General features: G+C 36.7%; 2 protein-coding genes across 3 annotated transcripts; one reads left to right on the top strand and one right to left on the bottom strand.

Moving 5' to 3' along the window:
• The first annotated feature begins 2,879 nt into the window (after positions 1–2,879).
• Positions 2,880–8,555, top strand: LOC136676206 (cobalamin binding intrinsic factor-like). The gene is made up of 4 exons (XM_066653051.1): positions 2,880–2,958; positions 4,047–4,188; positions 7,235–7,368; positions 8,485–8,555. Exons 1-4 carry the CDS (start codon positions 2,880–2,882, stop codon positions 8,553–8,555), a joined length of 426 nt encoding a protein of 141 aa, XP_066509148.1.
• Positions 8,556–10,443: 1,888 nt separating this feature from the next.
• Positions 10,444–14,926, bottom strand: si:ch211-117m20.4 (protein lev-9). Of its 2 annotated transcripts, XM_066662244.1 has the most exons (5): positions 14,729–14,926; positions 13,913–13,972; positions 13,142–13,303; positions 12,726–12,893; positions 10,444–12,083 (listed from the first exon to the last, which is right to left on the bottom strand). In XM_066662244.1, the coding sequence occupies exons 3-5, from the start codon at positions 13,296–13,298 to the stop codon at positions 11,827–11,829; spliced, it is 582 nt and encodes a 193-aa protein (XP_066518341.1). In that variant the 5' UTR covers positions 13,299–13,303; positions 13,913–13,972; positions 14,729–14,926; the 3' UTR covers positions 10,444–11,826. The 2 variants fall into 2 exon arrangements, with proteins under 2 accessions (XP_066518341.1, XP_066518340.1); XM_066662243.1 differs by lacking the exon at positions 14,729–14,926 and having other exon boundaries at positions 13,913–14,067.
• Between the last annotated feature and the right edge of the window lie 142 nt (positions 14,927–15,068).

Raw genomic sequence — 15,068 nt, forward strand, 5'->3', positions numbered from 1 at the left:
TTTTATTTATGTTTAACCCAACGTCCTAACTTTATTGGAATTGGGATTGTATTTTTCTGGTCTGGCGACATCTAGTGCCTTCACATAGTGGCCACAGTGTGCTGAGAGTAGTACATTAACTAAAAGTAATCAGCCAGCAGTGGTCCTGTTGTGAGATTGGCAGACAGTTAAGGACTGTACCCCTGCAATGTGTGCCAACAAGGTAGGTGTTTATGTGCAAAATATGCAACCTCATTACCTTATCAGCACCACAGATATCCCTGCTTCCTGGGAAAAAGTAGAATCCCCCATCCCATCCCTCCTCAGCCCACACCATCCAATAAATAAATAAATAAATAAATAAATAAATGTAAATATATAATTTTAAAAAATAAACAATTATATGCATTGAAATACTTTGCTAACTAAAGTTATTTGGGTTTGCTCACAGATCCTGTCTCTTTCCAATTTACATTTTTATTAAAGAGAAACTGAAAGTTTGTCCTGACATTTTTGTTTATGATTGTTTTTCATTAAGAATCGGTTAGATGAGATCACGCCACGATGCTGATGTGTAGTTCACAGGTCATTAGTATTAATGGTTGAACATATAGCTGTAAAATTAAAATAAAATAAAATTATACTGAGGTCTAAATGTGTAAATAAAATACAGCTTTTTATTTATTTTTCAGTTTATTTTGTAATTTTCTTTTACCACCATGTGTCTACAAATTCCATTATTTCTAGGAGATGGGCTTGCATTTTAAGGGTTTTTTAAAGAGAAAACTGCAAGGATATTTTTCCACACCTGTTTTTAATAATATAAGTGATCGCAAACACAACCAGTCCATTGTTTTTTCCATCTCATCTACTTGATTTTATTTTTGTCTGTTTCCTTTTCTCACTAATAAAATTTAATAGCTTCACATTATTTTTCATAGCACACCCCTATCAATGGATGGATAAACACAAAGATTCCTGGAGGGTGTTCTCTAACTTTGGAACAATACCATACTTTGCAAGAAGAAAAGCAGGAATCCATCAGAGGTGCAAAGAAATGTCTAGAACAAAGTAAACATAATTTGTTATTACCCACCATTGGGCAATAGCATAAAAAAAGCTACAAGGGAGGGAGGCAGGTTTGAGAACAAACTAAAAAAGGAATGTGCCTAGTACAAGCCCTTTGGTGAGAGTTTAATGCCACAAAAAATATTCATTCATTCATCTTCTGTAACAGCTTCATCTTGGTCCACATTGCAGTGGGTGCAAAAAAGCAACACATCATGGACATGGTGCCGGTACATTGCAGGGCATCACCCAGTCACTATTTCACACAGACACTCCGGATAATAACATGCATTTTTGTATTGTGAGATGAAACCAGAGCTCCTGGAGGAAACTCACAAAGAACATGCCATGCTCCTCACAGACAGTTTAGGATCAATGTCAGGACCCCAAGCCCTGGAGCTGTGTAATAGTAATGCTAACGATTGTATCACTATGTCTCTCTGCACATAACGATTTTACATGAAATGTCTACAAGTGTAAATGCATGGCAGATTCCAAGGATGTGTCAACCTGCACACTCTTTGGTAGGTGGATTGGCTACTCAAAAGTGTCCATAGGTGTGTGTATGTGTGTGTGTGTGTGTGTGTGTGTGTGTGCTGCCCTGTGAAGGAATAGAGCCCCCTCCAGGGTGTGTTCATACCTTCTGCCCAATGATTCCGGGTAGGCTCCGGACCCACCGTGACCCTGAACTGGATAAGTGCTTACAGATAATGAATGAATGAATGAATGTATATTCAGTTATTCATTCACTTTATATAACTGATTTATCCTGTCTCAGTGGATCCAGAACAGACCTGGAATTGTTGGGTGCAAACCAGGAACTCACCCTGGACTAGATGCCAATCCATCACAGTGAATCACACATTCACACATTCACTCACACCTACATGGAATTGTTTGAATTAACAATTCACTTACCAGCATGTGTTTTAGGACTCTGGGAGAAAACTGGAGCATTCAGAGGAAACTCAGATGCAGATACAGAGAGAACATATAATCTCCACTGAAAAGCAGCATACACCTATCAACCATACATTATGACCACTTTCTTGTTTCTTCACTCATTGTACATTCTCTCAGCTCCACTGTCCATAGGAGCACCTTGAACGTGTGTAATTACAGACTGGGGTCCATCTATTGCTCTGTATACATTGTTTGCCCTCTTTCACCTTGTTTTCCAATGGTCAGGACAACAAGAGAGCAGGTATGATTTGGGTGGTAGACGATTCTCAGCGCCGCAGTGACACTGATGAGGTTGGAGTGTGTTAGTGTGTGTTGTGCTGGTACTAGTATTAATTCAAAATCCTCCCCAGAAGTGTAGAAGCTTTTGCTAGAGAAGAGATGCAAAATCCTTATTAACACTCGAGTTCAGAAGATATGTTGGATGAACTCAATGTATGGCATTTTGAATTTAATATGAGTAAAATAAAGCTTTACAGCTGTACATGATTTTTAATGCTTTATTCTTATGTTCTAAAGTATCAAGCAATGCCACACCTTTGTCTTTTAGAAGCAATTTATTTGACATATTGATATATTTTAATGTCTATGAAAGAACATTAGGTCATGGGGTCATTCTGCCCACATCATAATCTTGAGTGTACTCCATTTGTACACAGAAAACACCCATCATAGAACACAACACACCTTATAACCAACAGTGCAATTCTCAGAAAGCCACTGTCAAGTTCATGGCCTCAGATAAGGCCTTTGTTGTAAAATGATGTAATCATGCGATGTGGACGTACATAAAGAGAGGAGTTAAAAGACACAGGGAGGTATAAATAGGATGGAGTGAGGTGTGAAGAATTCAGACAAGACTGACAACTGACATGGCTCCCCAGCTAGTGTCTGCACTCTGCTCCCTAGTATTGCTGTCCACTCTGGCGCTGGGACAGCTTGTGCAAACAGGTGGGTAGACAAAGAAGCCAAGAATATTATTTCCAGCTAATGAAAGTGCAGCATTTGTATTGCTGAGAGGTGCTAGGTATAATATACATTTTACCTGAATGCAACAGTGCTTCTTAAATTTATGTTTTTGAGTGAGCTGATATGTATATAACATCTGTTTAACATGTGTACATTACATCCTGTTGGTTTGCTAGTGTGACATCTGGGTTTTGGTAAGAATGTACATTAGGTCAAATGTTTATAGACACCCCTTTATGAATTCAGCTACTTTAAGGTGCACCCACTGCATATATGGGTGTTCAATTTTGCACACACCTCTCGTTTAGACTTTGTAGAAATAGTGCCAAGTGTTGGATAAAGGTGTTATAAAACCACCCAATACCGGGTTGGAAAGCAGTGAAACTCTGGGGTGAAGGAGATCCAGCCAATAATTTTGGCATGAGCTGGAGTGGCATTTATAATCCAACAGCAGTGCATGTTCCCAGTAATGCTCTCATGGCTAAATGTCATCAAATCCTCTCAGATTGAATGGTATTGGTATTGGATTCAACATCAGTTCTTGACTTTGTTTATGTTCATGTGTCTGCATACCATCAAATCATCACAGCAGTGTTCCAATATCTATTGTAAAGCCTTCCTGGAAACATAGAGGTTGTTACTCCCAAAAAGGTTGTGGGAAAAATATCTGTTAATACCTATGTTTTGTGAAGAAACACTGGGTGAGTGTTTTATAAATCTATGGACACCAACTCAGCAAAGCAGACATTTCCAGTCAATTCCCTTTGCATAGAACACTGTGTATTCAGCACTGTTATCCTCCACAGGGTATTTCTGACCTAGAAGTGTCTGTTTATCTCTCTTCTTTTCTCCTATCCACTTTTTTTTTCTAATAATAAATGTCTGAGTTGTTCTCAGCTGAAGGCAAGGAGAGCTGGGTTTACCATGGGTTCTGAAATCATTTTTATTTGTTTAAAGGAACTCAAGAATATAATCAGTGTGTATAATGCTATATGCCTGCTTTTAATGTATGAGGAACATGAGTGCATTATATAATCATAAACCACTCTTCACTCTCTCCACTGAAACAGAGGATCTGAAGACAGTGCCTATAAGAGTCACAGTGAAGGATGATTTCAGCAATGTGTTGCCTTCCTACCACACATCTGTGCTGGAGGGAGGGGTGCTGTATGGGGCGTTAAGGAGACTGCAAGAGAGTAACAGTGGATTCAAGTAAGAAAAACATCGTTTTTAGATTCTAAAGCTTTATTGAAGCCAAAAATAAATAAATAAATAAGTTACATTTTTAATTTTTGACTTATATTATTCAGTCTTTGGGATAAACAAGTCAAATTGAATCTTTTTATTGTCATTTCTCAATATAACTGGTATATATTTTATACATTCTTTTATGATATGTATATAAGTATATATCTTCTTATTTAATTTAAAGTATGCACAAAGGTCAAGACAAATCCCAAATGAATACCAAGGTAAACCAATTCACAAAAATATACACCAAATATCTTCAAATCTAGACCTCAGATCCACGATTAATACCAGGATTAAAAAATGTCCAGCTGGTACTGCACTATAGCTGCAACTATAAATGTACCTGATTTACTAAGTATACTGTCATTTGCTAAGAATACAAAATAAAAGCCTGCTCTGGAACCTCTATCCAAGGTCTACTTTTGAAGACTTCTGGAAGTATATTTAAATGAACAGAAAAAGAAAAAAATAATGTAATAATGTAAAATGAAACCTGACAAAAAAGAGGTAAGTCTTGGACTGGATCATGTGATCATTGTTTAATATTCTTGTTTGAAATACGTCAGTTGCCAGAACCACAATTGCCAATTCCACCCACAAGTTAGGACTCCCCTCGTCTCAGCTACAGGCACTTTTCCTGCACATAGACAGGGAGTCTGGTATCTTAAGAGTTTAGCAATGACACAATGTTAGAATTCTGCCAGTTACATTCTGATTAGCTACACACACTTAGCTACATATATGAACTTTGGTGAAGCATTTTGTACAATGTAAGTTATGTAAGTAGTGAAGGGCACTCTGTCTCCCCTAAGCTGGGATGGTGGAGTATAATATATGTTTCCTCCATGATACATGAAGTCAGTTATTACTTCTTATCAACCTGCTGCCAACTTAACATCAATGGACAGCTAGAAGCTATGGAAGCCCTGAAGGGCATGCTGGAAAAAGTATGTACGAGACTAAGTTTCACAGTTGTTTAACCAAATATACATACCACAAATAGTTGAAAAAATATTTATAGCATCACTTGTACAATTGTAGCCATTGAAAACATCATTTTTTTACTAGTGAGGTGAGCCATATGGGTAACAAAAATATACATTTTAAATGGCTTAGCGTGTTTATAATTTATATGTTTATAATTAAGAACAACAGGTAGTGTTGCTGTCACACATCTCCAGGGGCCTGGGGTAGCAGGTTCAAACCCCGTTGCAGGTGACTGTCTGTGATGAGTTTGGTGTGTTCTCTCAGTGTCTGTGTGGGTTTCCTCCGGGTGCTCTAGTTTCCTCCCTCCATCCAAAAACACATGTTGGTAGGTGGATTGACTACTCTAACTACTCTAAAGTGTCCATAGGTATGAGTGAATGTGTATCTCTCTCTGAAGCCTAGTGCCCCCTCCAGGGTTTGTTCCTGTCTTGCACCCAATAATTCTGGGTATGGATAAGTGGTTACAGATAATGAATTAATTAACAAATTGTCTCGTGATGGTATGATGGCGAATTTACTTGTGTCTATGCAGTGGCTACTGCAATTGGACTGCTCCCTTGTGGTCAAAGCTGGTATAGCATGATTATTCTTATTGCCTAGCTCCTCAGATATTTTTCGTCTATTCATCTCCTGAAGCCTGGAGGGGTAAAAGAGAGAAAAAATATCTTCCACTTCGGGCTTAGCTCACCAGTAGAAAGAAAATTGATTAAGACTTTTTCTTTTTATGTTTTTCATGCCTAAAATTATAAAAGTGATGCTAGAAAAAAATTAGTTAGATGCTAAAAAAATTTAGTATAAAAACAAGAGCAAAGATAAACTAGGCAAGCCTAGTTTTGCCGGACCACCATTAGCCATATAGCCTTTGTCACAGAGGTGTTTCTTTGTTTACATGTGTATTTTATTGTGTGAGTGTGTTGTACAGACAATAGGAAGGGCAGGTAATAAATGAAGAAATAAGAAAGGAGTACAAAGATGGGTTCATAATATGTGACAACAGCATCAGTTTTTTCTTGTTATTTTTATTTAAAGATAAACACTAGACGATCTTCCACCAAAGAACAAAGAAAACGTTTTGTTGATTTTAAGAATTACAATTACTTATTTATTGAATGCAACTTGTTAGAGAAAAACATATGAACTTTAATGTGGCTGTGAGCAGCTATATGGAGTTTTATAAACACAATAATGCCACAAAATGTCTCATGCAGACACACACTCATGCGAAATAAGACAAATTCAGCTGTCCTCCTCTCTCTGTGAGATATAATAAGTGTGTAAATGTTTCCGAGTTCCGAACCATCCTGCTGACCTTGTGAACAGCGGAGAAACCTAACTAATGCAGAGCCAAACACAGCCACAGAAACACACAAACGAAGAGTGTTCCTGTCTTATTTCATATTATTCAGCCATGGTTTGTGCTGAAGAACTTACAGCATTGGGTACCAAAGGCAGCCTTTCCCAAAATATATAATGCATGTTACTAATAATTCTACTATAAAGGTAGTATATAAACAGTTATACATACAGTTTACACATTCACAGTGTCTCAATAAGGATGAATTGTGGTATAAACACGAATGATACACAGCAAGCTAATATGGAGTTATAATGAATAATGCTTATTAATATAATTCCAGTAGTGAAATGATTTCTTTATGTATGATAATATTTATAGCATTTATATATGAATTTATGATAATTGTGGTCACATAGGAAATTATAATATGGTCACACCCCTAAAACTGCACCATAAAATAGATGTATGCTGAAATTTCATTTTATTACTAATAGGAAATGTTGTTGTGAAGAGAAACTGTTGGGAATACATCCACCTGTGTAATACTCTGGACATTAACCAGCTCCCTGTTCACCTTGAGGCTGTTAATTGAATGATGTGCCTGCCTTGAGTAGTTTTGCATTCTTAGGACTCTGCAATGACGTGTAATTCATCATCAGGTTGTAATTAATTGTTTCAGCTCTGAATATGTGATGTCCCAGTTGTGTTCTTCTAATTCTGCAGGTTCACTGTGACATTGGACCCCAACTTTGGCCTGTTTTTGGAGAGTGTGAATGAGGTGGCAGGGTCAGAAGCCAAGCAGACATACTGGCAGATACTCTCTGAACATGATGGCATGGTCACTGAGCTGGATGTGGGTAAGGACCGGTCTCTGTGCACTACACACCCTGTATAGTGTGGAAATGTGCTTTATTCCTGCAGATTCCAATTCCAAGAAGACATGGCATTAAAACAGCTGCCACCCCCGAAATAACCTTTTAAAGTTTACATTGGTAACAATCTGAATTGTCCTGTCTTTTTTGGCCAGGATTCAACAGTAGATGTTTTTCTATACCATAGGTTAAAAAAAACTTTTAGTAATTAAAAAATATATATTAAAATATTTTTAGTTGCGAAACCCTTCACCACAAAGAAATTCCATTATTTTCAGAAATATTCAGCAAGGTTAACTATCAGTGTTTACTGACAACAATTTATTATTATTCCTAAGCACTTGCTGTAATAAAAGAGAAGCCATTTTTTATGAATGCAGTACAATTCACATATTATAGTGCATTGTGAGGATTCTATTAAACACAGTGAATTAATAAAGAAAAAATTCTGTGAGTATTTAAATGAGAGGCATTCACAAGATCCAAGCAACCAGTCATCATGCACTGACCAAGCAAAAATATAGTTAAATTAGAATAATTTTTGCACTTACATGTTCTGTTTAATGTAAGATACAAGGACAGCATCACATCGCTTACTGTGAAATTTATCTTGAAAAGATTGAGCTGTCATTATACCAATAAAATTGAATGCCATTCTTCATTTTTATGATTATAGAATATTATAAAGAAAAATGTGAAAGGATGCAATTGTGGGCTGAAGCCATTATCCAATATTCTAATGTATGTACATATCTGTCCAAGCCAGTACATAAATATTAACAGAATACAGACATTGGAACTAGACCTAGATTTGTATAAGTGAGGATAAATACCAGCAGTAAATAGAATTCAGTACAAAGAATAAAACACAGATATTTTATCACATAATCACAGCATTCTCAAAAATGTTCTTCTGTGTTCTTTTGGATTGAAATACAAACATCATAAAATATTTTAAATAAAAATCTATGCCTCCAATATCATCATACATTGATAATTCATAGTGTTAATTATATCCTTCTGGTCAAGAAAATTGGACATTTCTGTAAGCAGTCTGTTATAGTGAGTATTATTTTATGTGGAACACTATGTCTATTGCAGGCGTCGGCTGTTACCAACCCAGAAAAGATGAGCACATTATCCTGAAGTACACCACTTGGTCCAAGGAGTAAAATGTTCACTTTATGACTCTGTGAAATCTATATATCAGTTCTTACATTAATAAAACATTGTATTCGTTTTTATTATTTCAAATGTAAACTGTCCAAGAGGTCTAAATAAAGAGAGAGGCAATGCTGACAACTACATACATTTTTTAAAGGAAATAAATATATATGGAACACTTTATGACAAACAACCTTATTGTTTGTACGGCTTGTCTTTATAAAGTTCTGATGATAACTGTGTTTCTGCATAATGTTATTCATCCTCTAGCCCAGGGGTGTACAACTCCAAGTGTCCTGAATATTGTAGTGATTTTAATGCTCACACACTCCTGATTTACCTCATCTGTTAATTGCCAGGGGAGTCACCAACCTTTGCTGGACACTGGCCATCCAGGACCAGAGTTGTGCACACCTGCTCAAGCCATAAATAAACAGTTAGTTTTCTGATCTTCAGGCTATTATTGGCTGGATTTCTTTTTGTTTTTCAAATTGTCAATACAATAAGTGCAGGTATAAAGAAGTATCCTATATATCCAACTCTATGTAAACACCTCTATATAATTAGTGAATTCAGGTACTTAAAGGTGCCCATTGTGAACAAAGACGTTAACTACAACATGTTTAATTTCCATACCAAAGTATGAAATAAAATGAGATGCCCTGGAGCAGCTTCATATGAGCTTAGAAATCACAGTTCCAACTATGTATAAAGCCCTCAAGTATTAGACTGTGGCTCTGTGGGACGGATCTGTTGGCTGTAGTGATGGCGGTCCAGCTTAGAAATAAGTGTGGGATGAATAAGCCTTTGGGATGAAAATATTGATAATTAAATTAAATTCAATAATTAAATTCCAGCCCTGACCTCCCTGGCAGATATGTTTCAACATCTAATCTAAAGACTTTATAGAAAAGAAAGTGTTATAGCAGCACACTGGGAACAAACCTTCACTTTAGGAGAAATGTTTGCATGAACTACAAACTTTTTGGCCATATTTTGTAGGTGATATAAACTGATGTGACACACAGTACACATTTACAATACACAAGGTCTACTGTGTTGGGTGGATAACAAGATTAAGAGTTCAATTCCATTTTGAGCTCAGATCAGAGCCATTAGTGTCCAAGCTCCTAACTTTAATCCCATTTGAAATGTGAAAACAGGGAAGGGCCTTCTCCCATTTAAACACATCAGCAGAATCTTTAGGAGCAACCAAGATTTTTCTGCAATTATGTTTTTTTTTTTACATAATGAAACAAAGAATTGTGAAATAAAGCTATCTATCGTTAACATGGTGGTCACTCTGTGGATCTTTATTTGGTTAATAGAGTGACTACAAATGAATTTACTAATTATTCATTACATGTGAGTTTTTTATTGAGGGGAAAATAAATAATTTGAAAAATATAAACAAATGATGTTCATAATTATTGGTTGCTACTTTGTTGTGGTAAAAATGACTTGATTCTCCTTTACAAAAATCAGTGTAGACTGAAAACATCTCAAAAGGCCTGGGTTGCCAGGTATATACACACTGAGTGACTAGCTAACTCAAGTGTTTTCAAATGTCCTTTACTTTTTAATAATTAGGTCCAGTCTGTATCTTCTCTTTCAATGAGAACAGAATGTGCTTTGGCTGTTTCTTGATTTGTGACCATTCAAGCAGCCTCTAACTTCTGTCCATTGTACCCCAACAATCCTGGGAACAGTCGGATTACCTTGTGTGGACGTGAAGATCTAACTAAGCTGGAAGAAAAAGTGAAAACCCTCTACCCCGCAGATGTTGAAACTGAAGCTGAAAAAGAAAGACATTCTTGAATTATGGTATATTTTTATTTTATTTGACAGATCTCTTGATAACAATTTGACATCCATCAAAATTCTGCTTACAGTTTGCGGATCAGACCTGCCTAAGGACTGTTTGGGGATGGTCCTAATATTTTAATAAGCATTGTTGATTAACATCTCTCAGTCGAGTTCTCTCCATGCGTGCAATGCCATAACTACACAAAAGACACATTGTGTACGTGTACACCTGCAATCACAAGACTAACTAAATAAAAAACTCACAAATTTAGGGAGAATAAATCTGCTGCATATCCCCAAATGTAAATATGCAATGTGCATTTATTTGACATTGTACAATGTATCTTCTGCATTTAACCCATCCGTTGAAGTGAACACACACATGCATTAGTGCACTAGGAGCAGTGAGCATACACACACCTGGAGTGGTGGCCACCTCCTTGTTTCTACACTCAGTGTCCATTCACTTATCTCCACTGACCACATTGTAGTTCTGTTGTGTAGTTCTCTTTGTAGTACTGCTGTGTCTGATCCACTCGTACCAGTGTCACTGCAGCAAATGAAAATGGTCCAACTGCTAAATAATATCTGCTATTTGGTGGTCCTGTGGTGATGCTGAGCATTGAAGAACAAGGTGAAAGAGGGCAAAAAACATGCAGAGCAATAGACGCACTATATAACAGTAGCACTCCTGTATGATCAGTGAAGGGTATGGACAGCGAGTGTAGAAATAAGAAGGTGGTCATAATATTATGATTGTTCTGTGTATATAACAATAGGAACTGTAACTCAGCCCAGACAGCAGTAGGGATCCTCACCGTGCAGCCTTACTGTGTTAGATGATGTACATCTGTCTGTTTTTTTATAGATTATAGTAAAGCATAAAGTGTCAGAAACCCAATAAGCCTATTTGGAGACATGTAATATGTATTTAATATTACATAATAACTTCAATCATTTTGCGGCAAACTTGGAACGAGCTGCATGCCATTAACCGAGTGCTAATTCATAGCTAATTAATTAATTGCTCACTGCATTGGTCTCAGTGTTCCAATGCAGAACTAAAGAACCAAACATGTCTACTCTGATTGTGTACACCAACATACAAAATAATAAATAAAAAAGAAAAATACCTGAATGTATTTAATTAAGTTAATGAAACATGAGCTAAATTTAAAATGGCAAAATACAACTTTTGTAATATAGAAGAGTCAACACTGAATTCACTCAAATTTGAGGGCTTCTGACAGTTGAGGAATTATTAAAAAAAATTGTTAAGCCAGTTTTAATGTATGTTTTGTGGTTTTCCAAGCCAGCATTTAATGTGAGATCAACTATTCTCTATATGATTTAAATCTGGAGTCCGATAAGCCAAATATAATATACTGATGGACATTAGTAATAACTCCTTTCTGGAAAATAGTATTCAATATTTCTTATGAGTACAATTGAAATTGAATGTTTACCTTTGGTTCATCCCTGAACTCTCACTTTAAATAAGTCATGGAGAGCCTCACCACAGGGCATGTAGCAGTCACACTCGCAGTTTGTGCAGCGTGTAAACCAGCGTTTCCAGCCCTCTTCTTTGGTTCTGCAGTTGTCAATGAAGCTGCAGCCATGGCTCAGAGAGCTGGAGCTGGACCCCGGGTAGTTCTTGGGTGGACAAGTGGAAGTGCACACACCATTTGTTACCTTCTCACCGACTTCGACACGACCCCGTCTGCACACCCCTGACACACAGAGAGACAGGACCTCAATATGTATGACAAAAAAGATTTGACTTGCTATCAATAACACAAACTTCAAATATGATAATTGGGTGTTAATTTTATTTAAATTATTATTATGATTATTAACTTAAAATATTGTACAGCTTTGTTAGTCCTAAGGTTTTGTTTACAGCTTCTTATTGGGCAAATATTATATAGTACACAAATCCCTGGCAAAACTCAGTTCCGCTACTACTACTATTACTCTGAATAAAAGCCTACACAAAATACCTCAAAATAAATATATTAAGGTTTTGAATATTTTCAAATATTTTTTAAAAAGTTATGAATATGAAACTGAGTCACTATCAAAATCACTAATAAGTCTCTCATCTCTCATCTTACGAGAATGACTTATTCTAAAAATTATAAGCATGGTTATAATACAATTGACCAGTGAAAACATCATAAATTATTATTAGGATTAAATAATAAATAGATCTCTATAGAAATTAAATAAATACAGTGTATTAATTTAACTCATAGTATATCAAATATCCCACTTGGCCTAAAAAAAGCAGAAAACATGGATTATAAAATATATTTTATGTGGCAATTTTTCTGTGAAGATCTCTGCAATAGAAATCCAGCAGTAGTACTAACTGAGACAGGACGGCTTCGGGGTCCACTTCCCATTGGACTGGCAGGCCCGCGCCGGGTCCCCAACCAACACAAATCCGGGCCTGCACTCGTATCTCACCACAGAGCCCACCCACCAGTCATTACCAAAGACAACCCCATTGAAATCAACATCTGGTTGGCCACAGTTAACTAAAATACACAACAAGAAAACAAGAACAGGGAGAGAAACTAAATTAATAAACGCACGAACAACATACACCTGAACAGAATATTGAACAGAATATTTTGGTGGTTGTACTATAATAAAAGTATTATAATTTAGTAATGTTTTCAGTAACAATTCCTGTAAAGTGTTGGGACCTGGACAACTCCACAACTTCAGGACTAGAAGGTAAATTTAATAAGGTCTAATGCAAATGATTGACAGTAATGCATACCTCTGCAGAGGGTCTTATAGCCCACCCAGCAGCATTCTGAATCCCCACACCTGTCCTTCTTCAGCTCCCTGTGACGTCCTCTGCACCCTCCAAAACACAGTGGAGCCGTCCCAGACCAGTATGTATCAGCCAACCCTTCTTCCTGCTCTATTTCCATCAGACCTAAGACATCGGTAGGAAAACTGGTTTCAATACACACCTTTATGGGTTATATTAAACTAAGCTTAACTTTTTAAAAATGCAGTTTTTGAACATTTTATTACGACCATCTTTGAATATTATAGAAGGAGCCTTTTTTCCCCTTTCTTTATTTTCATGTATTGATTTTATTGAACATGTAAACAATCTGAATCTACAACGCTTGGGGCTCCACCAATAATATCCAGAGACAGTAATCCCAGTAGAAAACAAGCTACAAAACACTGTTGGTCGCAGTGGGGAGCCTTTAATTCATAAGAGCAGAGAACCCTTCTGGTTTTACTCCAATATTGGAAAGGTTCTGCTGGTGCTTACTGATATGGAATGAACAAATAATGTTCCTTATGCTAAAGCAAAAAAATATCCAGAATTGTTTTCAGTTGTTTAAACTATGCTCTGGTGTTGAATTAATAAGATCAGCTTTGTTGAGACGTTCATACACATCTGTTTCATCCTATAACTGCACTGTACAAGTGTAAAGTGTGTTTTTGTTTTTTTTATAACAAAGATACCACAGATTTTAAACAACCTGGTGCATTCTTTTGATGAACATTATAAAATAAATTGCCTTACCACTTCCTTGTTCTTCCTCTGTTGTTATTTCTATCACTGCCGTTGATGTTATTTCAGCCACTTGAGTTGTCATCCCATAGGAGGATCCCATAAAAAGCCAAAGAAGCATACCAAATGTCATCTTCAGAGAAGGGTGAATCAGTGAAAAACAGAAAGCCTCCACACTCCACTCAGAACCCTCTTTCTATTTCCAATATCATTGTTTTTTAGGCCATTTTGATCCATTCCACTAACATTTATCTAATCATTCAGGCACTTCAATAACCAGCTAAACGTGGCAGTACGTTTTCAAGAAGGTGATAATTCTGAAGAAACATTTCACCTATACTTGCTAACAGCATTTTTTTCCCTGCAACCGCACTGAGAGAGAGAGAGAGAGAGAGAGAGAACGTGTGAGAGAGGCTTAGCCTAAACTAAGCTGGGTTAGCAGACTAATCTTTAACTGCACACGATAAAGATAAATTCTGCTTGAAGTGGATATTAGACTGCAGAAAAAAAATTGTAGTTGTGCTCAAACTTTGCAACTGCAAAACATCCACATAATTTCATCTATCAACGCATAAAATTGAATGACCTCTAAGTAGCCAAAGCTAATCAATAGCCCAAAAGTGTACCTCACAGGACACAGCTAAAGGACACAATGGATTATCCGGTTTGGGAGGCTTCAGCACTTTTTTTTTTCTTCACACTCAATTCCATGCTCTGCCTCAACTTTTAAATGGGCGTCATAATATTAAGGTTGATCAGTGTATAATGATAACAGTTTTGTCATTGTCAGTTCCATACAATAAAACTATATAACACAATTCTACCCACCTGGCTCGATGAAGGCTAGGATATGTTTCCATGTAGTGTCACTGCATGTTTTTTCAAATTGCCAATATAGCAATGTTGTAAGGCAACTCAGCAACCTTAAGAGAGAACCTAGAACACTTAACAGCCAATTACATTAGCTAACAGAGGCCACTTGGCTAGAATCAATCAGAGTGATGATGAGAGGGAGCGGTGGTTAACTGCTAGGTGTGAACTGAAACAGTGGGATGATTCTCGTTTGATGATAAATAAGAGTGTCAGGAGGGTGATAAAGACTTGATATGATTAATATTGACTTAGCATGACAAATTACAGGAGCCTGATATTTGGCCATAAAAAATTA

The sequence above is a fragment of the Hoplias malabaricus genome, chromosome 2 (genome assembly GCF_029633855.1).
Source record: "Hoplias malabaricus isolate fHopMal1 chromosome 2, fHopMal1.hap1, whole genome shotgun sequence".
Classification (NCBI taxonomy): domain Eukaryota; kingdom Metazoa; phylum Chordata; class Actinopteri; order Characiformes; family Erythrinidae; genus Hoplias; species Hoplias malabaricus.